This window comes from Salmo salar, chromosome 13 (assembly GCF_965601325.2).
Source record: "Salmo salar chromosome 13, fSalSal1, whole genome shotgun sequence".
Lineage (NCBI taxonomy): Eukaryota > Metazoa > Chordata > Actinopteri > Salmoniformes > Salmonidae > Salmo > Salmo salar.
In genome coordinates, this window is record NC_138303.1 from 14,343,306 (window position 1) to 14,370,697 (window position 27,392).

Genomic DNA, 27,392 nt, shown 5'->3' on the forward strand with positions numbered 1-27,392 from the left:
TTTGCTGTCAACAGTAAACATGTTGTGCTCTTTTCCTTTAACTTTGCTCTGAGAAACACTAATCCTGCCGACAGTCCTCTTTCCAAGGTGTTACTGAGAAACACTAATCCTGCCGACACAGTCCTCTCTTACAAGGTGTTACTGAGAAACACTAATCCTGCCGCCACAGTCCTCTTTACAAAGTGTTACTGAGAAACACTAATCATGCCTGCCACAGTCCTCTTTACAAGGTGTTACTGAGAAACACTAATCCTGCCGCCACAGTCCTCTTTACAAAGTGTTACTGAGAAACACTAATCCTGCCGCCACAGTCCTCTTTCCAAAGTGTTACTGAGAAACACTAATCCTGCCGCCACGGTCCTCTTTCCAAGGTGTTACTGAGAAACACTAATCCTGCCGCCACAGTCCTCTTTACAAGGTGTTACTGAGAAACACTAATCCTGCCGCCACAGTCCTCTTTCCAAAGTGTTACTGAGAAACACTAATCCTGCCGCCACAGTCCTCTTTACAAAGTGTTACTGAGAAACACTAATCCTGCCGCCACAGTCCTCTTTCCAAGGTGTTACTGAGAAACACTAATCCTGCCGACACGGTCCTCTTTACAAGGTGTTACTGAGAAACACTAATCCTGCCGCTTCAGTCCTCTTTACAAGGTGTTACTGAGAAACACTAATCCTGCCGCCACAGTCCTCTTTCCAAGGTGTTACTGAGAAACACTAATCCTGCCGCCACAGTCCTCTTTACAAGGTGTTACTGAGAAACACTAATCCTGCCGCCACAGTCCTCTTTACAAAGTGTTACTGAGAAACATTAATCATGCCGCCACAGTCCTCTTTACAAGGTGTTACTGAGAAACACTAATCCTGCCGCCACAGTCCTCTTTACAAAGTGTTACTGAGAAACACTAATCCTGCCGCCACAGTCCTCTTTCCAAAGTGTTACTGAGAAACACTAATCCTGCCGACACAGTCCTCTTTACAAAGTGTTACTGAGAAACACTAATCATGCCGCCACAGTCCTCTTTACAAGGTGTTACTGAGAAACACTAGTCCTGCCACCATAGTCCTCTTTACAAGGTGTTACTGAGAAACACTAATCCTGCCGCTTCAGTCCTCTTTACAAGGTGTTACTGAGAAACACTAGTCCTGCCACCATAGTCCTCTTTCCAAGGTGTTACTGAGAAACACTAATCCTGCCGACACAGTCCTCTTTACAAGGTGTTACTGAGAAACACTAATCCTGCCGCCATCAGTCCTCTTTACAAGGTGTTACTGAGAAACACTAATCCTGCCACCATAGTCCTCTTTCCAAGGTGTTACTGAGAAACACTAATCCTGCCACTTCAGTCCTCTTTACAAGGTGTTACTGAGAAACACTAATCCTGCCGCCACAGTCCTCTTTACAAGGTGTTACTGAGAAACACTAATCCTGCCGCCACCGTCCTCTTTCCAAGGTGTTACTGAGAAACACTAGTCCTGCTGCCACAGTCCTCTTTACAAGGTGTTACCTGTTGTGTGTTTGTCCTGCAGCACACTCATTCTCTCACACTGTCAACTATCACTGTGGAGACTTGCCAGCATAAACCTTCCCATCTTTTTCCACCATGCCTACTGATGACTGCCTAGTACAGTCTGTACCCAGGCTATTCTCTGGTCAACCAACCTACACATGTGAAGAAACTTCCCTAGGAAGGAACTTGTGTGTAACAAAGAGTTCCAACGGGCCCAGCCCGGATCTGACTGGTTCACTGGACCCTAGCTCCCCCTGCTGTTCTGTACTGCTCTGTGATTGGTGTCTCAGGCAGAACCAATTAGCAAAGCAACCAACAATACACACAGCGAGTCAGATGTCAGACAGGATGCCAGGGCAGAGGGAGCACACAAGGAGGGCACCAGGCATACAATGACTGTAGACTGGATCACACTCTTCACAATGGCTGTAGACTGGATCACACCCTTCACAATGGCTGTAGACTGGATCACACTCTTTACAATGGCTGTAGACTGGATCACACTCTTTACAATGGCTGTAGACTGGATCACACTCTTTACAATGGCTGTAGACTGGATCACACTCCACTCTTTACAATGGCCAGAGACTGGATCACACTCTTCACAATGGCTGTAGACTAGATCAGACTCTTTACAATGACTGTAGACTGGATCACACTCCTTACAATGGCTGTAGACTGGATCACACTCTTTACAATGGTTGTAGACTAGATCACACTCTTTACAATGACTGTAGACTGGATCACACTCTTCACAATGACTGTAGACTGGATCACACTCCTTACAATGGCTGTAGACTGGATCACACTCTTCACAATGGCTGTAGACTGGATCACACTCTTTACAATGACTGTAGACTGGATCACACTCTTCACAATGACTGTAGACTGGATCACACTCTTTACAATGACTGTAGACTGGATCACACCCCACTGCTGTGCGGACACACCTCCGGCTGTAGACTGGATCACACTCTTTACAATGACTGTAGACTGGATCACACTCTTTACAATGACTGTAGACTGGATCACACTCTTTACAATGACTGTAGACTGGCCACGCTCCGACGGACGGTCCCTCTTCCAGGCGAGACTGGCCCCCCAGGCTGTAGACTGGCCACCTCAGCGGACGGTCCCTTCCAGGCGAGACTGGCCCCCAGGCTGTAGACTGGATCACACTCTTTCAGGCGAGACTGGCCCCCCAGGCTGTAGACTGGCCACTCACAGGCGTGCGGTCCCTCTCACAATGACTGTAGACTGGATCACACTCTTTACAATGGCTGTAGACTGGATCACACTCTTTAAAATGGCTGTAGACTGGATCACACTCTATACAACGACTGTAGACTGGATCACACTCTTCACAATGACTGTAGACTGGATCACACTCTTTACAATGACTGTAGACTGGATCACACTCTTTACAATGACTGTAGACTGGATCACATTCTTTACAATGACTGTAGACTGGATCATACTCTTCACAATGACTGTAGACTGGATCACACTCTTCACAATGGCTGTAGACTGGATCACACTCTTTACAATGGCTGTAGACTGGATCACACTCTTCACAATGGCTGTAGACCGGATCACACTCTTTACAATGGCTGTACACTGGATCACACTCTTTACAATGGCTGTAGACTGGATCACACTCTTCACAATGGCTGTAGACTGGATCACACTCTTTACAATGGCTGTAGACTGGATCACACTCTTCACAATGGCTGTAGACTGGATCACACTCTTCACAATGGCTGTAGACTGGATCACACTCTTTACAATGGCTGTAGACTGGATCACACTCTTCACAATGACTGTAGACTGGATCACACTCTTCACAATGGCTGTAGACTGGATCACACTCTTTACAATGGCTGTAGACTGGATCACACTCTTCACAATGGCTGTAGACTGGATCACACTCTTCACAATGGCTGTAGACTGGATCACACTCTTTACAATGGCTGTAGACTGGATCACACTCTTCACAATGACTGTAGACTGGATCACACTCTTTACAATGGCTGTAGACTGGATCACACTCTTTACAAATGCTGTAGACTGGATCACACTGTTTGTTGAGAGTAGTGAGACTGGAGAGGTGGCAGAAAGCCTTCCTTCATTTTCTCAAAGACCTGTTAGAAATTAGTTTTGGAATGCAGCCTGTCTAGAAAAATACACAATGGATTGTTGTGTACACACATTTTAGATTATGAATTGTGGTACTGCGTGTGTGTGTGCGTGCGTGTGTGTGTGTGTGTGTGTGCCTGTCCACCGTTCAGTCTGTTGCCTGTATTGGAGAGCAGAAAGAAAAAGGCCTGGTTCACCTGTTTCTGTTCCAGTCAGACCTGGTTCACCTGTTTCTGTTCCAGTCAGACCTGGTTCACCTGTTTCTGTTCCAGTCAGACCTGGTTCACCTGTCTCTGTTCCAGTCAGACCTGGTTCACCTGTCTCTGTTCCAGTCAGACCTGGTTCACCTGTCTCTGTTCCAGTCAGACCCCGCGTTCACCTGTCTCTGTTCCAGTCAGACCTGGTTCACCTCTCTCTGTTCCAGTCAGACCCGGTTCACCTGTCTCTGTTCCAGTCAGACCTGGTTCACCTGTCTCTGTTCCAGTCAGACCTGGTTCACCTGTCTCTGTTCCAGTCAGACCTGGTTCACCTGTCTCTGTTCCAGTCAGACCTGGTTCACCTGTCTCTGTTCCAGTCAGACCTGGTTCACCTGTCTCTGTTCCAGTCAGACCTGGTTCACCTGTCTCTGTTCCAGTCAGACCTGGTTCACCTCTCTCTGTTCCAGTCAGACCTGGTTCACCTGTCTCTGTTCCAGTCAGACCTGGTTCACCTGTCTCTGTTCCAGTCAGACCTGGTTCACCTGTTTCTGTTCCAGTCAGACCCGGTTCACCTGTCTCTGTTCCAGTCAGACCTGGTTCACCTGTCTCTGTTCCAGTCAGACCCGGTTCACCTGTCTCTGTTCCAGTCAGACCCGGTTCACCTGTCTCTGTTCCAGTCAGACCCGGTTCACCTGTCTCTGTTCCAGTCAGACCCGGTTCACCTGTCTCTGTTCCAGTCAGACCTGGTTCACCTGTCTCTGTTCCAGTCAGACCCGGTTCACCTGTCTCTGTTCCAGTCAGACCTGGTTCACCTGTCTCTGTTCCAGTCAGACCTGGTTCACCTGTCTCTGTTCCAGTCAGACCCGGTTCACCTGTCTCTGTTCCAGTCAGACCTGGTTCACCTGTCTCTGTTCCAGTCAGACCCGGTTCACCTGTCTCTGTTCCAGTCAGACCTGGTTCACCTGTCTCTGTTCCAGTCAGACCCGGTTCACCTGTCTCTGTTCCAGTCAGACCTGGTTCACCTGTCTCTGTTCCAGTCAGACCTGGTTCACCTGTCTCTGTTCCAGTCAGACCTGGTTCACCTGTCTCTGTTCCAGTCAGACCTGGTTCACCTGTCTCTGTTCCAGTCAGACCCGGTTCACCTGTCTCTGTTCCAGTCAGACCTGGTTCACCTGTTTCTGTTCCAGTCAGACCCGGTTCACCTGTCTCTGTTCCAGTCAGACCTGGTTCACCTGTCTCTGTTCCAGTCAGACCCGGTTCACCTGTCTCTGTTCCAGTCAGACCTGGTTCACCTGTTTCTGTTCCAGTCAGACCCGGTTCACCTGTCTCTGTTCCAGTCAGACCTGGTTCACCTGTCTCTGTTCCAGTCAGACCTGGTTCACCTGTCTCTGTTCCAGTCAGACCTGGTTCACCTGTTTCTGTTCCAGTCAGACCTGGTTCACCTGTCTCTGTTCCAGTCAGACCCGGTTCACCTGTCTCTGTTCCAGTCAGACCCGGTTCACCTCTCTCTGTTCCAGTCAGACCTGGTTCACCTGTTTCTGTTCCAGTCAGACCCGGTTCACCTGTCTCTGTTCCAGTCAGACCTGGTTCACCTGTTTCTGTTCCAGTCAGACCTGGTTCACCTGTCTCTGTTCCAGTCAGACCTGGTTCACCTCTCTCTGTTCCAGTCAGACCTGGTTCACCTGTCTCTGTTCCAGTCAGACCTGGTTCACCTGTCTCTGTTCCAGTCAGACCCGGTTCACCTGTCTCTGTTCCAGTCAGACCTGGTTCACCTGTTTCTGTTCCAGTCAGACCTGGTTCACCTGTCTCTGTTCCAGTCAGACCCGGTTCACCTGTCTCTGTTCCAGTCAGACCTGGTTCACCTGTCTCTGTTCCAGTCAGACCCGGTTCACCTGTTTCTGTTCCAGTCAGACCCGGTTCACCTGTCTCTGTTCCAGTCAGACCTGGTTCACCTGTCTCTGTTCCAGTCAGACCCGGTTCACCTCTCTCTGTTCCAGTCAGACCCGGTTCACCTGTCTCTGTTCCAGTCAGACCTGGTTCACCTGTCTCTGTTCCAGTCAGACCTGGTTCACCTGTCTCTGTTCCAGTCAGACCTGGTTCACCTGTCTCTGTTCCAGTCAGACCTGGTTCACCTGTTTCTGTTCCAGTCAGACCTGGTTCACCTGTCTCTGTTCCAGTCAGACCTGGTTCACCTGTCTCTGTTCCAGTCAGACCTGGTTCACCTGTCTCTGTTCCAGTCAGACCTGGTTCACCTGTCTCTGTTCCAGTCAGACCTGGTTCACCTGTCTCTGTTCCAGTCAGACCTGGTTCACCTGTTTCTGTTCCAGTCAGACCCGGTTCACCTCTCTCTGTTCCAGTCAGCCGGGCCCGCTCTGACCAGCATATCCGGTTCACCTCTCTCTGTTCCAGTCAGCCCGGGCCCGCTCTGACCAGCATATCCGGTTCACCTCTCTCTGTTCCAGTCAGGGGCCCTCTGACAGATATCCAGTTCACCTCTCTCTGTTCCAGTCAGGGATTCCCAGACCTCCATGTTTCATCATGTCCCTGTGTCTGTTCAGCTTTTTGACTGGAGGTGTCTATGCTGGTTTGTGTCTGGGCCAGTGAGGCTCTTCACTCTGTGCGTCATTTGGGGGAAAGGTTTGATTTCTTCCACTTGTATTTTGCTGGTTTCATTTCATTTTAACCTTATAGGGCCATAAGGCTTTCCAACAACGTCATATCAGAATGTTTGATAAGAGACTGTCTCTGTGTGACCCAACAGGTTCGTTCAGATGCCCAGTCCTTTCTGCTTTGAGCCCAGTAACCGTTATGTCGTGGCCATCAGACTCCAGCGTCACGGAGTGTCCCAGAGACACCTGACTGCTTTCATCCTTGTAGACTCGGTGAGTCAATCAACTTATTAAACCTGACAGGGCTCTGGAGTACCAACTCTACATAAGAGGGAGTTGAGTTAAAACAGAAAGGCAAACTGACCTTCTCAATGAACTATATATATATATATTTTTTTTTTGTTATTTATTGAACCTTTATTTTAACTAGGCAAGTCAGTTAAAAACAAATTCTTATTTACAAAGACAGCCTACACCGGCCAAACCCGGACGACGCTGGGCCAATTGTGCGCCGCATTATGGGACTCCCAATCACAGCCGGTTGTGATACAGCCTGGAATCGAACCAGGGTGTCTGTAGTGACGCCTCTAGCCCTGAGATGCAGTGCCTTAGACCGCTGTGCCACTCTCAACAGCAATGTGATAACAACTGTTGACCAGATACCACCACCTAGTGGTCCGAAACAAAAGTGCATTTAGGTACCAAATTCACTTTACATTTCAATTCTTTCCACCTCTCACTCACTTTGTTTTACTCCCTCCATTCCTCCTTCCCAGCTGGTGCTGACCCCAAAGTACATGGAGCTGCCTGGTTTCCAGGGTCACGACCCGGAAGCAGAGGAGCGTCGTGATGAGATGGTACGTTACATGTGCCTGGAGTCCTTCTTGGCCACGCCAACGCCCCTGCTGGCAGAGATGTGCACTAAGCTCATCTGCAGCATCTCTGCCATCCTGCACGACGGAGCACTGCGTGAGTCTACCATACGTCATTCACTAGGGGATCAGGGGATCAACGGTCAAAGCCTCCATTAATGCCTTGTTATCCAAAACTGGGTGTCAAATACTTCCTGGTCCAACTATTGAATCATTTTACTTAGCAATAAACTCTAGCAAGCTGCGCTATGATCAGTAATGCATGGTATGAGTTGGATGGAATTGTTACACTCTGTCGTCACCATAGGATATCCTCCGTGACTTGTTTGATTGAAGACTCTCATTTTCCCTGTAGAATGTCAGTGTGACCCCCAGGGGTCTCTCAGTGCTGACTGTGACAGGGTCGGAGGTCAGTGCCGCTGTAAACCTAGCGTGATTGGAAGACGGTGTGACCAGTGTGCACCTGACACTTACGGCTTCGGACCATATGGATGTACTGGTGAATGGGCACTGGCATCTTTCAGCCAGTCATCACATCTTTATTTCATTGACATTATATAGCAGGTGTGTCATACACTGCGTGACCTCACAAACCCCATCCTAAATACTATCTCCCATGCTCTCTCTCTCTTTCTACCTTCCTCCTTTTATCTCTCTCTCTTCCTCCTCCTCCCTGCCCAGTCTGTGACTGCCACTCCCAGGGCTCTCTGGGAGACCAGTGTGACCCGGTGACGGGGCAGTGCCCGTGCAGACAGGGGGCCAGCGGGCGCCAGTGCTCAGACTGCCAGCCTGGCCAGTGGGGCTTCCCCAGCTGCAGGCCATGCCAGTGTAACGGGCACGCTGATGGCTGCAACCCACAGACAGGGGAGTGCCAGGCCTGCAGGGACTACACTGATGGACAGTTCTGTGAAAGGTGGGCAGGGGGATAAACAGTGATTGGTAAATGGTGTGGGTGACAGCGTTTTGGTGAGTGTTTTGGTGTTGTTGGATCAGCTAGTGATCTCTGATAGTCACAGTAGATAATACTGTGATCGGTGCCGTAATGAAAGAGATGAAATATGTTCTTTCTCTCCCTGCCCAGGTGTGTAAATGGGTTCTTTGGAAACCCAGTGCTGGGGTCTGGGGATCACTGTCGACATTGTCCCTGTCCTGGTAACGCAGAAAGTGGACACTCCAACGGACACTCCTGTCATGCTGACAGCTCATCCAATCAAATCCTATGCAACTGTAAACAGGGCTACATAGGTATAGTCCCAATGATACAGTTTAGCTCACTAAAAAGGAAATCCTTGCTACACTTATTGGCATTTTAACTTCTCAGCTTAAGCCTGACCGCTTTCACTCTCTTTTCCCCACCCTAGGGCCTCGCTGTGATCGGTGTGCCCCTGGTTACTACGGCAACCCCAAGCATCCAGGTGGGCAGTGCCGCCCGTGCCAGTGCAGTGGCAACATCGACACCCAGGACCCCGAGTCATGTGACCCCACGACCGGCCGATGCCTGAGCTGCCTATACAACACGGATGGGCCCTCCTGCTCTGACTGTAAACGTGGTTACTACGGCAACGCCCTGGCCCAGGACTGCAGGCGTGAGTTTCTACGTCGTGATGGCTGGTTGGAATCTCTAATGAGTTCTGTCTCTGGTGATGCCCACTTTAGACAAACTATTGGCATTTGTGATGATATGTGTCACGTTGGACATTGGCTCAATTATATAGCGTGACAGTCTAAGGCACTGCATCTCAGCGCAAGAGGCGTCACTACAGTCCCTGGTTCGAATCCAGGCTGTATCATATCCGCCTGAGATTGGGAGTCCCATAGGGTGGCGCACAATTGGCCCAGCGTTGTCCGGCTTTGGCCGGATTAGGCCGTCATTGGAAATAAGAATTTGTTCTTAACTGACTTGCCTAGTTAAGTAAAGGTTACATTTTTAAAAGAAATGTAAATGACATTCTTGTCTATCTCTGCTGTGTGTGTGGGTGTGTACCGTATGGCGTCTGACAGGTTGATGTTATTCCATCTGTAGGTTGCACATGTGTAACAGCAGGAACACAACAGTCCTCATGCAGCGATGGCCATTGTCACTGTGACAGACAGACAGGAGCATGCCCGTGTCGGGACAACGTGGTCGGGTACAGCTGTGACCAGTGTGCCCCCGACCACTGGAACTATGGCACGGACAGAGGCTGTGAGCAGTGTGGCTGCCACCCTCAGCACGCCAGGGGATCCCACTGCAACATGGTAGGCCTCATAGTTGTGAAAGGCTTTTGTTCAGTGTACTTTTCCTACAGTATGTTAACTACAGTATGTTAACTACAGTATGTTTTAACTGCAGTATATATTAACTACAGTATGTATTAACTGCAGTATGTTTTAACTGCAGTATGTATTAACTACAGTATGTTTTAACTGCAGTATGTTTTAACTGCAGTATGTATTAACTGCAGTATGTATTAACTACAGTATGTTTTAACTACAGTAGGTATTAACTTGTCTGTCTGTCTGTCTGTCTGTCCCCCCGTCTGTCCGTCTGTCCGTCCGTCCGTCCGTCTGTCCGTCTGTCTGTCTGTGTCTGTCTGTCTGTCTGTCTGTCTGTCTGTCTGTCTGTCTGTCTGTCTGTCTGTCTGTCTGTCTGTCTGTCTGTCTGTCTGTCTGTCTGTCTGTCTGTCTGTCTGTCCCTCTGTCTGTCCCCCTGTCCCTCTGTCTGTCCCTCTGTCCCCATGTCCCTCTGTCTGTCTGTCTGTCTGTCTGTCTGTCTGTCTGTCTGTCTGTCTGTCTGTCTGTCTGTCTGTCTGTCTGTCTGTCTGTCTGTCTGTCCCTCTGTCTGTCTGTCTGTCTGTCTGTCTGTCTGTCTGTCTGTCTGTCTGTCTGTAGTTCAGTGGACAGTGTCACTGTCGGCAAGGCTTTGGGGGAAGGCAGTGCACTGAGTGTGAGCAGTTCCATTGGGGAGATCCACGAGTGCAGTGTGAAGGTAATAACATTTTAAAGATGTCACAGTTCCATGAGCTTTTCAAAGCCTATCTTTAACCTCCCTGGGCCAGTGGGACGCTTGCGTCCCACCTAGTCAACAGCCAGTGGAATCGCGTGGCGCGAAATACAAATACCTCATAAATGCTATAACTTCAATTTCTCAAACATATGACTATTTTACACCATTTTAAAGACAAGACTCTCGTTAATCTAAACACATTGTCCGATTTCAAAAAGGCTTTACAGCGAAAGCAAAACATTAGATTATGTCAGGAGAGTACCCTGCCAAAAATAATCACACAGCCATTTTCAAAGCAAGCATTTATGTCACAAAAACCAAAACCACAGCTAAATGCAGCACTAACCTTTGATGATCTTCATCAGATGACACTCCTAGGACATTATGTTATACAATACATGCATGTTTTGTTCAATCAAGTTCATATTTATATAAAAAAACAGCTTTTTACATTAGCATGTGATGTTCAGTGAAACGTCCGGTGAATTTACTTAATTACTCACGATTAACGTTCACAAAATACATAACAATTATTTTAAGAATTATAGATACAAAACTCCTTTATGCAATCGCGGTGTCAGATTTTAAAATAGCTTTTCGGCGAAAGCACATTTTGCAATATTCTGAGTAGATAGCCCGGCCATCACGGCTAGCTAATTTGACACCCACCAAGTTTGGCCCTCACCAAACTCAGATTTACTATAACAAAAATTGGATTACCTTTGCTGTTCTTCGTCAGAATGCACTCCCAGGACTTCTACTTCAACAACAAATGTTGTTTTGGTTCCAAATAATCCATAGTTATATTCAAATAGCTCCGTTTTGTTCGTGCGTGCAGGTCAGTATCCGAGTGCATTTCGTGACAAAAAAAATCAAAATATTCCATTACCGTACTTCGAAGCATGTCAAACGCTGTTTAAAATAAATTTTGATGCGATTTTTCTCGTAAAATAGCGATAATATTCCGACCGGGCGACGTTGTATTCATTCAAAGAGATAAAGAAAAACATGGAGAATTCACATGAACGCGCATCTCCAGTGTCACTGTTCTCAGCCTGACCACTCACAAAATCTCCTGCTGTTTTTCGCCCAGAGACTGGAGAGACGTCATTCCACTTCCTTGCGCCTTCTGAGAGCCAATGGAAGCCTTAGAAAATGTCACGTTACAGCAGAGATTCTGTATTTTCGATAGAGATGCCACAGAAGGAGAACAAATTGTCAGACAGGGCATTTCCTGTATGGAATCTTCTCAGGTTTTGGCCTGCCATATGAGTTCTGTTATACTCACAGACACCATTCAAACAGTTTTAGAAACTTTAGAGTGTTTTCTATCCAAATCTACTAATTCTATGCATATTCTCGTTTCTGGGCAAGAGTAGTAACCAGTTTAAATCGGGTATGTTTTTTATCCGGCCGTGCAAATACTGCCCCCTAGCCCCAACAGGTTAAGTGGAACAGGTTGAGAGCTTCAAGTTCCTTGTTGTCCACATCTGTCACGTCCTGACCAGTATAAGGGTTAATTGTTATTGTAGTTTGGTCAGGACGTGGCAGAGGGTATTTGTTTTATGTGGTTCGGGGTGGTGGTTGATTTAGTAGGGCATTTGATTTATGTATTCCGGGGGTTTTGGGCACTGTGTTATGTTTATGTATTTCTATGTTTAGTCTAGTGAATCTGTTTCTATGTTTAGTTAATTGGGGTAGGGACTCTCAATTGAAGGCAGGTGTTGTCTATTTGCCTTTGATTGAGAGTCCTATATATTAGGGTGTGTTTGTAGTTGTGGGAGATTGTTTCTTGTTTAGCGTGTGTGAGCATGACAAGACTGTTTTGTTGATCGTGAGTTCGTTGTGTTTATTATTTTGGTGTTCACTTTTGAGTTAAAATAAACTTCAAGATGAGCATCCACAATCCTGCTGCATTTTGGTCCTCCTTTCCCGACGACAATCTTGACAACATCACCAACAAACTATCATGGTCCAAACACACCAAGACAGTCGTGAAGAGGGCACGACAAACCATATTCCCCCTCAGGAGACTGAAAAGATTTGGCATAGGTCCTTACATCCTCAAAAATTTCTACAGCTGCACCATCAAGAGCATCCTGACTGGTTGCATCACCGCCTGGTATGGCAACTGCTCGGCCTCCGACTACAAAGACTAGTGCGTACGGTCCAGTACATCACCGAGGCCAAGCTTCCTGCCATCTAGGACCTCTATACCAGGCGGTGTCAGAAGAAGGCCCAAAAACATTCCAAAGACTCGGCTACCCTAGTCATAAACTGTTATCTCTGCTACCCCATGGCAAGCTGTACCGGAGTGCCAAGTCTAGGTCCAAAAGGCTTCTTAACAACTTCTACCCCCAAGCCATAAGACTCCTGAACAGCTAATCAAATGGCTACCCGGACTATTTGCATTGTCCCCACCCCACCCCCCATTTTTACGCTGCTGCTATTCTCTGTTTATTATCTATACATAGTCACTTTACCTCTACCTACATGTACATATTACCTCGACTAACCGGTGCCCCCTCACATTGACTCTGTACCGGTACCCTCTGTATAAAGCCTCGCTACTGTTATTTTATTGTTGCTCCTTCATTATAATTTGTTTTTATTTAAATGTTTTTATATATTTTTTACTTCAGTTGATTTCAGTAAATACTTTCTTACCACTTTTTGGTCTTAAAACTGCATTGTTGGTTAAGGCCTTGTAAGTAAGCATTTCACTGTAAGGTCTACACCTGTTGTATTCGGCGCATGTGACAAATAACATTTGATTTGAATTATATGTTCAAAATGACCATCTATACTTTATTAATGTGACCGTCATATCCACTAACTTCATGTGTACCCCCTCTCCATCTCTCTCCATCTCTCTCCCCCTCTCCATCTGTCTCCACCTCTCCATCTCTCTCCCCCTTTCCATCTCTCTCCCTCTCTCCATCTCTCTCCACCTCTCCATCTCTCTCCACCTCTCCATCTCTCTCCATCTCTCCCCATCTCCACCTCTATCTCTCTCCCCCTCTCCATCTCTCTCCATCTCTCTCCCCCATCTCCCCCTCTCCATCTTTCTCCCCCATCTCCCCCTCTCTCTCCCCCATTTCCCCCTCTCTATCTCTCTCCCCATCTCCATCTCTCCCCCCTCTCTATCACTCTCTCCATCTCTCTCCCCCTCTCTATCTCACTCCATCTTTCTCCTTCTCTCTCCATCTCTCTCCCCCTCTCCATCTCTCTCTCCATCTCTATCCCCCTCTCCATCTCTCTCCCCCCTCTCCATCTCTCTATCCCCCTCTCCATCTCTCTCCCCCCTCTCCATCTCTCTCCCCCTCTCCATCTCTCTCGCCCCATCTCCCCCTCTCCATCATCTCCATCTCTCTCCACCTCTCTCCCCCATCTCTCCATCTCTCTCCACCTCTCCATCTCTCTCCCCCATCTCCCCCTCTCCATCTCTCTCCCCATCTCCATCTCTTTCCACCTCTCTCTCCCATCTCCATCTCTCTCCACCTCTCTCCCCCATCTCCCCCTCTCCATCTCTCTCCACCTCTCCATCTCTCTCCCATCTCCACCTCTCTATCTCTCTCCCCCTCTCCATCTCTCTCCATCTCTCTCCCCCATCTCCCCCTCTCCATCTTTCTCCTCCATCTCCCCCTCTCCATCTCTCTCTCCCCATCTCCCCCTCTCTCTCCCCCATTTCCCCCTCTCTATCTCTCTCCCCATCTCCATCTCTCCCCCGCTCTATCACTCTCCCATCTCCATCTCTCTCCCCCTCTCTATCTCTCTCCCCCATCTCCTCTCACCATCTCACTCCATCTTTCTCCTTCTCTCTCCTCCATCACCCCTCTCCATTTCTCTCCCCCTCCATTTCTCTCCTCCATCTCCCCCTCCATCTCTCTCCCCCTCTCCATCTCTCTCCCCCTCCATCTTTCTCCCCCATCTCCCCCTCTCAATCTCTCTCCCACTCTCAATCGCTCTCCCCCATCTCCCCCTCTCCATCTTCCGTCAGAGTGTAAGTGTGAGCTGCTGGGCTCGGAGATGGCTCAGTGTGACCGTGTGACGGGGGCGTGTGAGTGCAGGGAGGGGACGGCGGGACGGCGGTGTGACGAGTGTGCCCACGGCTTCACCGGGGCCTTCCCTAAGTGTGTCCGGTGCCACCCCTGCTTCGAGCTGTGGGACGACGCGGTGTGTATGATCCGCCGGGACCTGGACCACATCCGTTACGACCTCCAGAGGATCCTGGAGAGCGGAGAGACGCCCGGCGTGGGAGACAAACACACCCATGAGCTGGAGAATAAACTGGCCCAGGTACAGGACCTGATCCTAGACGGAGACCGGGACAGACTACACCAGCTGATTGGCCAGTCCATCGATGACCTGAGGTAACAGCATCATACTAGAGAGTGTTCATTCACCTAAAATATAATCATAATGTATGACATTTAACAGATGCTTTTATGCGTGCATATATTATGTACATATGAGTGGTCCGGGGAATTGAAACCACTATCCTGGTGTTACAAGAGCCATGCTCTACCAACTGAGCTACAGAGGAGCAGTGTAGAACAGCTAAACCCTCGTATGCACATTTTTCAAGAGGGGCAGCTGTGCTTATTGAAACCCAGTCATACAGCAATTATACACATAGAACAGGACAGTGTGTGAAATAACAATACACACTGAGAATTGTACTTAGAGGTCTCTCGTGCTTCTCTGTGGTGTATCCAGGGTGGAGATAGCTCTGACTGACGGCCGTCTGATGGGTGTGACCCACGAGCTGAATTGGACAGCAGTGCAAGACGAGGTACTGAGGAGGAACCTGACCCAGATGGACCGAGAACTCAGGGACCTTAACACCACCCTGGTGCACCGACACCAAGAACGGATGAACAACCTCAGCTTCAGATTCCAAGGTAGCACCCCCCCCCCCAGACCACCCAACATAGACACATAGACACGTACAGCTTCTGCTCCTTTTTACTCTCCTTCACACATTTGTTTTGCCCTGGTCCTCCTCTCCATCCCAGATCAGTTTGACAATGTGAAGAAGTACTACCGTGGGTCCCAGGAGGCTCACCAGAAGTGCAGCGCCTCAGTGTCAGGTCCCTTCAGCCCCGTCGATGAGTCTAAAGCCACACGCTCACACACTGAGGACCTTCTGAACAAGAGGAGGGATGAGTTCCTGCGCACGGCGGCAGCCCAGAAGAAATCACTGTCAGAGCTACAGGACAAAGCCCAGGATGTAGACGAGAAAGTCCACCACCTGAGCCACCAGGTATAAAGGGGCATGTAGGGGGCAATGTAGGGGGCATGTAGGGGACAATGTAGGGGGCATGTAGGGGGCATGTAGGGGGCAATGTAGGGGGCAATATAGGGGGCAATATAGGGGGCATGTAGGGGGCAATATAGGGGGCATGTAGGGGGCATGTAGGGGGCAATATAAGGGGCATGTAGGGGGCATATAGGGGGCAATATAGGGGGCATGTAGGGGGCAATGTAGGGGGCATGTAGGGGCAATATAGGGGGCATGTAGGGGGCTTGTAGGGGGCAATATATGGGGCATGTAGGGGGCAATATAGGGGGCAATGTAGGGGGCATGTAGGGGGCAATATAGGGGGCATGTAGGGGGCAATGTAGGGGGCAATATAGGGGGCATGTAGGGGGCAATATAGGGGGCATGTAGGGGGCAATATAGGGGGCATTATAGGGGGCAATATAAGGGCATGTAGGGGGCTTGTAGGGGGCAATGTAGGGGGCATTATTGGGGGCATGTAGGTGGCATGTAGGGGGCAATGTAGGGGGCAATATAGGGGGCAATATAGGGTGCATGTAGGGGGCAATATAGGGGGCATGTAGGGGGCAATATAGGGGGCAATATAGGGGGCAATGTAGGGGGCAATATAGGGGGCAATATAGGGGGCATGTAGGGGGCAATATAGGGGGCATGTAGGGGGCAATATAAGGGGCATGTAGGGGGCATGTAGGGGGCAATGTAGGGGGCAATGTAGGGGGCATGTAGGGGGCATGTAGGGGGCAATGTAGGGGTCAATATAGGGGGCATATAGGGGGCATGTAGGGGGCAATAAAGGGGGCATTATAGGGGGCATGTAGGGGGCAATATAAGGGGCATGTAGGGGGCATGTAGGGGGCAATATAGGGGGCAATGTAGGGGGCATGTAGGGGGCAATATAGGGGGCATGTAGGGGGCTTGTAGGGGGCAATATAAGGGGCATGTAGGGGGCATGTAGGGGGCAATATAGGGGGCATGTAGGGGGCAATATAGGGGGCAATGTAGGGGGCAATATAGGGGGCATGTAGGGGGCAATATAGGGGGCATTATAGGGGGCATTATAGGGGGCATGTAGGGGGCAATATAGGGGGCAATATAGGGGGCATGTAGGGGGCATGTAGGGGGCATTATAGGGGGCATGTAGGGGGCATGTAGGGGGCAATATAAGGGGCATGTAGGGGGCAATATAGGGGGCATGTAGGGGGCATTATAGGGGGCAAATAAGGGGCATGTAGGGGGCATGTAGGGGGCAATATAGGGGGGCAATATGGTGGGGTCTTCTCTGTATTCTTAAGGGAAGCTTGTTTTGGGTCTGAGTAGTTATAGATAGTGCTGATGGCTGCGAGGACAACGCCTAACAGTCAGCAGGAACAATTATCTTGGCTGTGTTGTGTGGTAAAGGGCTGGTTTTATTTTTAAAAAGTATTAGCAAGATGGTCATTCCTGTCTGACGTGTAGTTCTAACTGACAGACATACATGTCGTGATGTGTTGATTTCACCTGTAAATAAATGTTACAGCATCGCTGCCCTGGATGTGTGACCCGTAGCCCTCTGTCTGTGTCGGACACTGACCCTACCTGTTTTATGTGTTTTTCCTCCAAGGTATGTGGTGGCCATTCCAACACCAGCTCCAATGGCACATGTCATGACAGCCCGTGTGGGGGTGCTGGTTGTCGTGACGATAGCGGTCAGCAGGTGTGTGGAGGGGACGGGTGTAAGGGGACTGTGAGCGTCTCCCTAAAGGGACTGAAACACGCCAGTGATGTCACTGACAACCTGACGGCTGTCAGTGAAGACCTCCGGGGCCTGGTGAAGAAGGTATGTCTGCCACTCTCTTTATATGCACTAACTATACCTCTGCATGCATGTGCCTCAGTATAAGCTAAATCACTGACCTGCTGTTCAAGTTACCTGAAAGGGGTTATATTATATATTTGTCAGTGTCTTTGTGAGTCTAAACACAGCATGCTTTGTATTAAAGTGTTCCATATGCAGTGTGTTTTTCAGTAATCCTCTGTGTTATGTTTCCAGCTCCATGACATAGCTATGCTGACCCAGGACGTTGAAAGTCAAGCCATGGACAACTTGGAAAAAGCCAAGAAGAATAAGGACTTCTTTGAAAACTCTAATAAGAAACTCAAGGAATTCATTCAGAAGATCAAAGATTTCCTGACTGGTTTGTTAATTCCATTTTAACCTTCCAGAAAACTTTTCATTAAAACAAAATACATATTTACCCTCTCTCTCTCTCTCTCTCTTTGGACACTTCTTATGATATTAATTTGATCATGGTGTGTTGTGTACAGAGGAGGGTGCGGACCCAGAGAGTATAGAGAAGGTGGCTCAGCAGGTGCTGGCTATATCTATGCCTCTGAACAGAACCACTCTGGACACTGTTGTCCAGCAGATCAAAGACAACATCAGCAACCTGACAGATGTACAGGGGATCTTCAACCACACCTCCCAGCAAATCCACCGGGCCAAGGAGCTGCTCAACAGAGCTAAGGATGCCAAGTAAGACAGAGGGAGAAAGAGACAGGAGGCATATTAGACGAAGACATATAGGGCTCCATTTTAACAAACCTAATGCAATAGTAAATCTTAGCGCAGGTGGTAGCAGTATAGATTCTGGGGTGTGTCCGAAAAAAATAAATAAAAATTCACAACCGGAATTATTACCACAGTAGCTGGCGGTGGTGTGAAAGGGCTGGGTTTTGATGAGTAAACAAGTTGTGGGTGTGGTCAATGCTTCGTCCCTCACAGGCCAATCAGAACGTTCTCCATGGCTAAATATGCGGTTGCTTCAAGTTGTACACTAGTGGTCAAAAGTTTTAGAACACATACTCATTCAAGGGTTTTTCTTTATTTTGGCTATTTTCTACATTGTAGAATGATAGTGAAGACATCAAAACTATGAAATATCACATATGGAATAATGTAGTAAACAAAAAAGTGTTAAACAAATCTAAATATATTTTATATTTGAGATTCTTCAAAGTAGCCACCCTTTGCCTTGATGACAGCTCTGCACACTCTTTGCATTCTCTCAACCAGCTTCATGAGGTAGTCACCTGGAATGCATTTCAATTAACAGGTGTGCCTTCTTTAAAGTCAATTTGTGGAATTTCTTCCCTTCTTAATGTGTTTGGGGTGGTATACAGAAGATAGCCCTATTTGGTAAATGACCAAGTCCATATTTTGGCAAGAACAGCTCAAATAAGCAGAGAAATGACAGTTCATCATTCATTTAAGACATGAAGGTCAGTCAATACGAAAAATCTCAAGTTTCAAGTTTCTTCAAGTGCAGTCGCAAAACCCATCAAGCGCTATGATGAAACTGGCTCTTATAAGGACCGCCACAGGAATGGAAGAACCAGAGTTACCTCTGCTGCAGAGGATAAGTTCATTAGAGTTACCAGCCTCAGAATTTGCAGCCCAAATAAATGCTTCACAGAGTTCAAGTAACAGACACATCTCAACATCAACTGTTCAGAGGAGACTGTGTGAATCAGGCCTTCATGGTCGAATTGCTGCAAGGAAACCACTACTAAAGGACACCAATAAGAAGAAAAGACTTGCTTGGGCCAAGAAACATGAGGAATGGACATTCGATCGGTGGAAATTTGTCCTTTGGTCTGGAATCCAAATTGGAGATCTTTTGTTCCAACCGCTGTCTTTGTGAGCCACGGTGTGGGTGAACAGATGATCTCCACATGTGTATTTCCCACCAATGAAGCATGGAGGAGGAGGTGTGATGGTGTGGGGGTGCTTTGCTGGTGACACTGTCTGTGATTTATTTAGAATTCAAGGCACACTTAACCAGCATGGCTACCGCTAAACGTAGTCAATAAGCAAGATTAAATTCACTACAGGCTATTAATTAGTCCTAAAAATACAGTGTAAAATTAAGCAATAAGGCCCCAGGAGGTGTGGTACATGGCCAATATATCACGGCTAAGGGCTGTTCTTATGCACGTCGCAACCCGGAGTGCCTGAACACAGCCCTTAGCCGTGGTATATTGGCCATATACCACAAACCCCTGAGGTGCCTTATTGCTATTACAAACTGGTTACCAATGTAATTAGAGCAGTAAAAATAAATGTTTTGTCATACGCGTGGTATACAGTCTGAAATATCATGGCTTTCAGCCAATCAGAATCCAGGGCTCGACCCTCCCAGTGTATAAAAATGAAACAACTTGTCTACATCCAGTTTCAGGAACCATAATGGCTCCCCGTGGGCGTCTAATACAGACAAGACAACTTAGTCTACATCCAGTTTCAGGAACCATAATGGCTCCCCGTGGGCGTCTAATACAGACAAGACAACTTAGTCTACATCCAGTTTCAGGAACCATAATGGCTCCCCGTGGGCGTCTAATACAGACAAGACAACTTAGTCTACATCCAGTTTCAGGAACCATAATGGCTCCCCGTGGGCGTCTAATACAGACAAGACAACTTAGTCTACATCCAGTTTCAGGAACCATAATGGCTCCCCGTGGGCGTCTAATACAGACAAGACAACTTAGTCTACATCCAGTTTCAGGAACCATAATGGCTCCCCGTGGGCGTCTAATACAGACAAGACAACTTAGTCTACGAAGGCTTTTCCACGCATCTAAACTGTTCACAGGAGCTAAAGATCCAATATCAAGACAAAAGGGGAATGTCCACTCACTATTATACTGCTTGCAAATGTGATGTTTTCCGAACATGATTGAACCATAAATAAAGGTGAAAATATATATATATATATATATATATATATATATATATATATAAATAAACCATTTTACAGATAATATTCTCCGGAAATAGCAGACGAAATTACATTGCATTCGAGCCATGAACGTTCTCACCATAAACCCACGGATGGTGAGACTTTCAAATAATAATAAAAAAAATAAAAAAAACAGTCAATATATTTTTTAAACCAACAACAATATTTCGAAATATGATCAGGTCAGAAGAATGATATCATAAATCTCTTGTTCCATGAGCACAAGCATCTTGTTTTTTTTATTGGCTTCAACATTGAGATGATCATCTACAGTACACACATTGCATTCACATTCTGAAAATGCACTGCATGTTCGAGCCATGGACTATTGGACATTGCCCAAACGTTATAATAAGATTAGCTATATCGTCGCCTGTTAGTGACTTTGCCACGTGAAAGGTAAACAAACGAACAGGAAAATGTACTAATCTACAAGCGGATTCAGAGCCGATCGGGCAGTTAGGTCCAACAGATGAAAGTGTGAGATGCATTTTCTTTTACAAAATGATAGAGGTAAAACAATAAACAGTAATTGTAATAACTTAATGTTCCTAAACAGACTTCCTACAGTCACTGACACCTTTCATTTGATGGCCATCGTAGATAGGCCTAATGAATCTAAACTTTTCACAGAAGCTTCATGAACAAAAATAATGGCCAATATAAAGAAAAACTGGACTGTCTGTTGACGGTTTTGCTGTTTGTGATATTTTTACAAAACGTTGGTTATAGGTTACTGATTTGGCTAGTATGCGTGCCTCCGCTGGCAAAATCGATGCGATAACCAATTCCGTTACCGCTAAAACCAGCTTTTGGTGAGTCTTAACTATCACCAGTAGCCCTGCTTGAAATTGGCACATTGGCGCATGTTTTTAAGGACACGCCTCAAATATTTCCACCCTTCCCACCTCAGTGCAAGCAAGCTGATATAAAACAGGTAAATTACCAACCCTGGCGCAAGGGTTGTAAAATAGCAGAGCGCTGGCTTTTACTAGTCGGAATTCTGCGCGTTTGACACTAGAGCCCATTGACTTATGTAAATTATACTTCCGATCTTTGTCTTCTGTTCACTGGTAGTTACTCTGTGACATAAAATGGAAGACAGGAAATGCACAGAGAGAGAATCATGGCAAAGATTGTACAGTAACAGTACAGTATGAAAGTCTAAATCTCCAATAGAAATACCAGATCACTTGTAGGCGATGTCATAGCAACATTAAATATAATGAACAAAAATATAAATGCAACTGAAATAAATTCATATGACCTTATTCTATGGGTTTCACATGACTGGGCAGGGGCGCAGTTTGTGGGGAAAAACTCATTCTGATTGGCTGGGCCTGGCTCCCCAGTGGGTGGGCCTGGCTCCCAAGTGGATGGGCCTATGCCAGGCCCACCCACTGGGGAGCCAGGCCCAGCCAATCAGAATGAGTTTTTCTCCACAAAAGTGCCTTATTAAAGACAGAAATACTCCTCAGCCCATTGTTGTCCCCAGCACAAGGTACACCTGTGTTATGATCATGCTGTTAAATCAGCTTCTTGATATGCCACACTTGTCAAGTGGATGGATTATCTTGACAAAGGATAAAATGATTACTAACAAGGATGTAAACAAATTTGTGCACGACATTTATGAGAAATAAGCTTTTTGTGCGTATGGAACATTTCGGGGATCTTTTATTTCGGCTCATAAAACGTGGGACCAACACTTTACATGTTGCGTTTATATTTTTGTTCAGTGTAGCTAAGCTCATGTATAGAAACACATCATTGGTGTAACGGGCGTCTCGCGCCGACCTGCACATGTGTAGCCCATCAACTAACTCAAAGGCACTCCTTCCATATAAACCTGTTTTTGACGAAAATGAATACGTTTCAGTTTTTCACTTTCATGTGATTGGAGTAATTACATATTAAACTAATTAAGACATTGGCTCCAGTCTAGGTTCTACCTTTACATTTCGAGAAAATGAACAACTAAGGAAGAATTGTTCACTTCTCTCATTGAATTTTCAAACTCCAAATCCTAGCCTGGTCTGTTTGATCTGTTTTGCAAGCATTCCCGGAAGCTTCGCGATGTTGCGCCTCTGGGTTTAGAAACTCTGTGGTCATAGCCTTTCAGTATGTTTTTGTAGCAGAGCAGAGCTCTAAGTCTACTACACACACACACACACACACACACACACACACACACACACACACACACACACACACACACACACACACACACACACACACACACACACACACACACACACACACACTTTTCACTTGTCCTGTGTGTGTTTGTAGGACACGAGCAGAAGGAGTGAAGGACACAGCCAACAGGACTAAGCAGGCATTGGATGCGTCTGAGAAAGCCATTCAGAAAGCAACCAAAGCCCTGGACCATGCCCTAAACAACCTCAACAGCACCAGGAATGCCACCGCAACGGTACTGTACACAGCTCTCCACAGCCACATCGCAGTGTGTGTGTGTGTGTGTGTGTGTGTGTGTGTGTGGTGTGTGTGTGTGTGTGTGTGTGTGTGTGTGTGTGTGTGTGTGTGTGTGTGTGTGTGTGTGTGTGTGTGTGTGTGTGTGTGTTTCTCAGTCTGATATGTCCCTTGTTGTGTGCCTTTCCCACTTCTCAGGTGGAAGAGAACCTTAAGGATCTGGAGACCAATCAAAATGGTGCTATGATGCGACTGGTCAACCTGTCCATGAGGGTGGAGGCACTACAGGACAAGTTAGATCAAAACAGGGAGATGGCCCAACATGTCAAGAACCAGGCCACAAATGCCACCCATGCAGCATTGGGACTGGAGCAGGTGTGTGTGTGTGTGTGTGTGTGTGTGTGTGTGTGTGTGTGTGTGTGTGTGTGTGTGTGTGTGTGTGTGTGTGTGTGTGTGTGTGTGTGTGTGTGTGCGCATAAGCATAAGCATGTGTCTATCGATGAGTGTGTCTCTTTCCTAGTTGTGCTACAATATGTTGTGTGTGTGGTTGTTTATGTGTAGTTGTTGATGTGTAGTTGTTGATGTGTAGTTGTTGATGTGTAGTTGTTGATGTGTAGTTGTGTGTGTAGTTGTTGATGTGTAGTTGTGTGTGTAGTTGTTGATGTGTAGTTGTTGATGTGTAGTTGTGTGTGTAGTTGTTGATGTGTAGTTGTTGATGTGTAGTTGTTGGTGTGTGGTTTTGTGTGTCTGGTTGTAGCTGTGTGTGTAGTTGTTGATGTGTAGTTGTATTTAAAGCCTAACAACAGGGGCGGGGCATGTGTGTGTGATTGTTGATGTGTAGTTGTGTGTGTCTGGTTGTTGATTTGTAGCTGGGGGTTTGGTTGTTGATGTATAGCTGTGTGTGTCTCTGTGTTGTGATCCAGAGGCTGAATGAGACGGAGGATCTGTACAAAGACCTGCAGATGAAGGTGGACTCTCTGGGTGGGGCCTCTGGGGACCTGGGGAACGTCAACCAGAGGGCCAAGGAGATCAAGAAGGAGGCTGAAGACCTGCTCACTAAGGCCGACAAGGGCATAGAAAACCTACGGAGTGTGTACCATCCTGCCCTCTGAAATGACATATGAGATGCTATAAGTAGTCAACATAGAGCCGTATGGAACCATAAAGTGAAGTCATGGCTGTAATGTATTCCATGAACACGGGATATCAGCATGGTGTCTTTGGTTTTGAATGTAGATGTGCCTGTAAGTGTGAACTGGAAGTTCTCTACATATAACAACAGTTTTGACCAGGGCACGTTGGGCTCGGCACCAAAGCAGTGCATTATATAGGGAACAGGGCGTCATTTGGGACGCATCTTTTTAATGAATGTCCCTGTTGTCTTCCTATAATGAGTTCTCTGCTGTTCTGTTTCAGAGCTTGAGAGGAAGTTCCGTAATAATGAGCAGAGAATGCTGGACCAGCACACCGAGCTAGGAGAGCTGGAGAAGAACGCCACAGACGCACGGGAGGCCATACGAAAGCAGGTGCAGACATACAACAACTGCAACTGATATTGTGTTATTAAACGATGTAGGGTAGAAAAAACTATATTCCACTGGTGCTTTATTCCCGTTCTCCCTCTGTAAAATGTGAAATGATTGAATAAAAAAAAAAAATGTTTGACAAAATAAAATAAGTACAGCAAATGTTAGTGAGGGAAAGACGGTAATGTGTACTATACTCCTATAGTCCATTAGAACTCAGCAGCTCCTTCTGATCGAAGAGCCAGGGTTCCGGTCTCAAAGCACAATTTCGACGGCTCCGACAGTCTTGCTTCGGTACTGCCGTTAAACCAACGTCTGGCCCAGAAAGACAATTTCCATAGATTTCAAGCATTTGAAATCAGTCAAAAGTTTGGACACACCTTCTCATTCAAGGTTTTTTCTTAATTTTTTATTATTTTCTACATTGTAGAATAAGAGTGAAGATGTCAAAACTATGACATAACACATATGGAATCATGTAATAGCCAAAAAAAGTGTATATTTTATATTTGAGATTCTTCAAAGTAGCCACCCTTTGCCTTGATGAAGCTGGCTGAGAGAATGCCATGCCAAGAGTGTACAAAGCTATCATCAAGGCAAAATGCTAAATTCTCCACCCCAGACATCCTCACGTACTTTGTGCCCTCTCGGATTTTTGGGCTGCATGACGCCCCTGCTCAAAGCTGTGTGAAAACCCCCCTTAGTCATTTTGAAGCTGCAAAAGTGATCTACTCTAATGTTGAGGTGATTCCATGTTCCTCATGTAGTTAATTATAGGCTACAGGCTATGTTAAGATTCATATCTAAGAGCTCTCCAAACCATGTGCTTATGATCATATATTTAGACTCATTCAACTAACTGTTTTGTTTCTTCATTAAAAAATGACTGAGTTACACTTCATATAAGAAAATAAGTAAATTGAAATATATTCAATAGGTCCTAATCTATGGACTTCACATGACTGGGAATACAGATATGCATCTGTTGGTCACAGATATCTTTTTTTTTAAAAGGTAGGGGCTTGTATCAGAAAACCAGTCAGTATCTGGTATGACCACCATTTGCCTTATGCAGAGCGACAGATTACCTTCGCATAGAGTTAATCAGGCTGTTGATTGTGGCCTGTGGAATGTTGTCCCACTCCTCCTCAATGGCTGTTCGAAGTTGCTGGATTTTGGCGTGAACTGGAACACACTGTTGTACACATCGATCCAGAGCATCCCAAACATGCTCAATGGGTGACATGTCTGGTGATTATGCAGGCCATGGAAGAACTGTGACATTTTCAGCTTCCAGGAATTGTGTACAGATGTTTGACACATGGGGCCATGCATTATCATGCTGAAACATGAGGTGATGGAGGCGGATGAATGGCACGACCAATGGGCCTCAGGATCTCGTCACGGTATCTCTGTGCATTCAAATTGCCATCAATAAAATGTAATTGTGTTCCTTGTCCGTAGCTTATGCCTGCTCATACCATAACCCCACCATCACCATTGGGCACTCTGTTCACAATGTTGACATCAGCAAACCGCTCGCCCACACGACGCCATACACGTTGTCTGCCATCTGCCCGGTACAGTTTAAACCGGGATTAATCCATGAAGAGCACACTTCTCTAGCATGCCAGTGGTCATCAAAGGTGAGCATTTGCTGACTGAAGTCGGTTACGACGCCGAACTGCAGTCAGGTCAAGACCCTGGTGAGGACGACGAGCACTCGGATGACCTTCCCTGAGTTGGTTTCTGACATTTTGTACAGAAATGATTATGTTGTCCAAACCCACAGTTTCATCAACTGTCTGGGTGGCTGGTCTCAGATGATCCTGCAGGTGAAGAAGACGGATATGGAGGTCCTTGGCTGGCGTGGTTACAAGTGGTCTGCAGTTGTGAAGCCGGTTGGACGTACTGACAAATTCTCTAAAATGACGTTGGAGGTGGCTTATGGTAGAGAAATTAACATGAATTACTCTGGCAACAGCTCTGGCGGACATTCCTGCAGTCAGCATGCCAAATGCACACTCCCTCAAAACTTGAGGCATCTGTGGCATTGTGTTGTGTGACAAAACTTCACATTTTACAGTTGCTTTATATTGCACCTGTGATGATCCTGTTGTTAAATTAATCAGCTTCTTGATATGTCACACCTGTCAGGTGGATCTGGGATGTTTTATTTCAGCGCATGAAACATGGGACAAACACTTTACATGTTTACTGTATATTTGACTACCTCGAGTATTTGAAAAGTTTTCAAATAAACTACAAAATACAACTATTTTCTGCCCAGGTCTGCACTACATAGGTCATCTGTGCCTGTCTGTCAACGCCCAGTGTAACTCCCTGTTCATTAATTTAATGTTTTTTATACATGCTATCTGCACCAGTTTGGTGTGTATTGCTCAAGGTGACAACTGTATAGGAACCAATTAAGTTTTGGTTTTGTGTTCCAAGATAGATCGACTTTTGAATTGAAAATAGAAAATTGTCGCAAGATTTCTGAGATACAGAGAGGATGTTAAGAAAGTAATTTGTTTTTATAAATTGAATGTCCTTTCTGGAATATTTGCTGTTTTTATTTGACTACAGTAGGATACTATGTCAAATATGACATTCGTATTGAAAAAGTAATGTTTGATACCGAGGAATGACAGATGTTACAGTTTATATTTTTTTGTAAGCAAAAATGGTATTGATGCAAAAAATACTTGTTTGTCACGCATATACAGTACACACAAAAACAAATACTCACACACGGTCGCTCACACAAACAAGTCTTTTTTTTATGTGAATTTCACCCCTACTGATGTATAATTGACACAGACATCTATGAAAAATAAATATACATTTGATATTATGTTGGCGTTTTTTTAAAGTAGTTATTTGCCTCACACTTGAGGTCTATTTCATGTTGTCCTTTACCTCTAATGTTAGAATTGATCTGATTTGCCTCAAATCAGAAATCAGAAAAAAGTAACATAAAATAATCACACCATTGGGGGGCGCTACAGAGTCAACTTTGATAGAGAAGTTTTACGACTACCTTGGAGAATAACGC

The 27,392-nt window shown here is 46.4% G+C and overlaps 1 protein-coding gene across 2 annotated transcripts in view; it reads left to right on the forward strand.

Moving 5' to 3' along the window:
- The window catches only part of LOC106566484 (laminin subunit beta-1), an 83,954-nt gene extending 56,763 nt beyond the window's left edge, over positions 1 to 27,191 (forward strand). For both annotated transcript variants that reach the window (XM_045692942.2, XM_045692941.2), the window contains exons 18-35: positions 6,605 to 6,725; positions 7,229 to 7,421; positions 7,680 to 7,823; positions 8,006 to 8,237; positions 8,406 to 8,569; positions 8,686 to 8,910; positions 9,348 to 9,562; positions 10,196 to 10,292; positions 14,311 to 14,683; positions 15,030 to 15,214; positions 15,329 to 15,576; positions 17,195 to 17,410; positions 17,624 to 17,768; positions 17,899 to 18,106; positions 22,668 to 22,809; positions 23,007 to 23,183; positions 23,732 to 23,897; positions 24,225 to 27,191. In XM_045692942.2, the coding sequence (XP_045548898.2) occupies positions 6,605 to 6,725; positions 7,229 to 7,421; positions 7,680 to 7,823; positions 8,006 to 8,237; positions 8,406 to 8,569; positions 8,686 to 8,910; positions 9,348 to 9,562; positions 10,196 to 10,292; positions 14,311 to 14,683; positions 15,030 to 15,214; positions 15,329 to 15,576; positions 17,195 to 17,410; positions 17,624 to 17,768; positions 17,899 to 18,106; positions 22,668 to 22,809; positions 23,007 to 23,183; positions 23,732 to 23,897; positions 24,225 to 24,361 (3,388 nt within the window). In that variant the 3' untranslated portion in view covers positions 24,362 to 27,191. The remainder of the gene's footprint in view (positions 1 to 6,604; positions 6,726 to 7,228; positions 7,422 to 7,679; positions 7,824 to 8,005; positions 8,238 to 8,405; positions 8,570 to 8,685; positions 8,911 to 9,347; positions 9,563 to 10,195; positions 10,293 to 14,310; positions 14,684 to 15,029; positions 15,215 to 15,328; positions 15,577 to 17,194; positions 17,411 to 17,623; positions 17,769 to 17,898; positions 18,107 to 22,667; positions 22,810 to 23,006; positions 23,184 to 23,731; positions 23,898 to 24,224) is intronic.
- Positions 27,192 to 27,392: the final 201 nt, after the last annotated feature.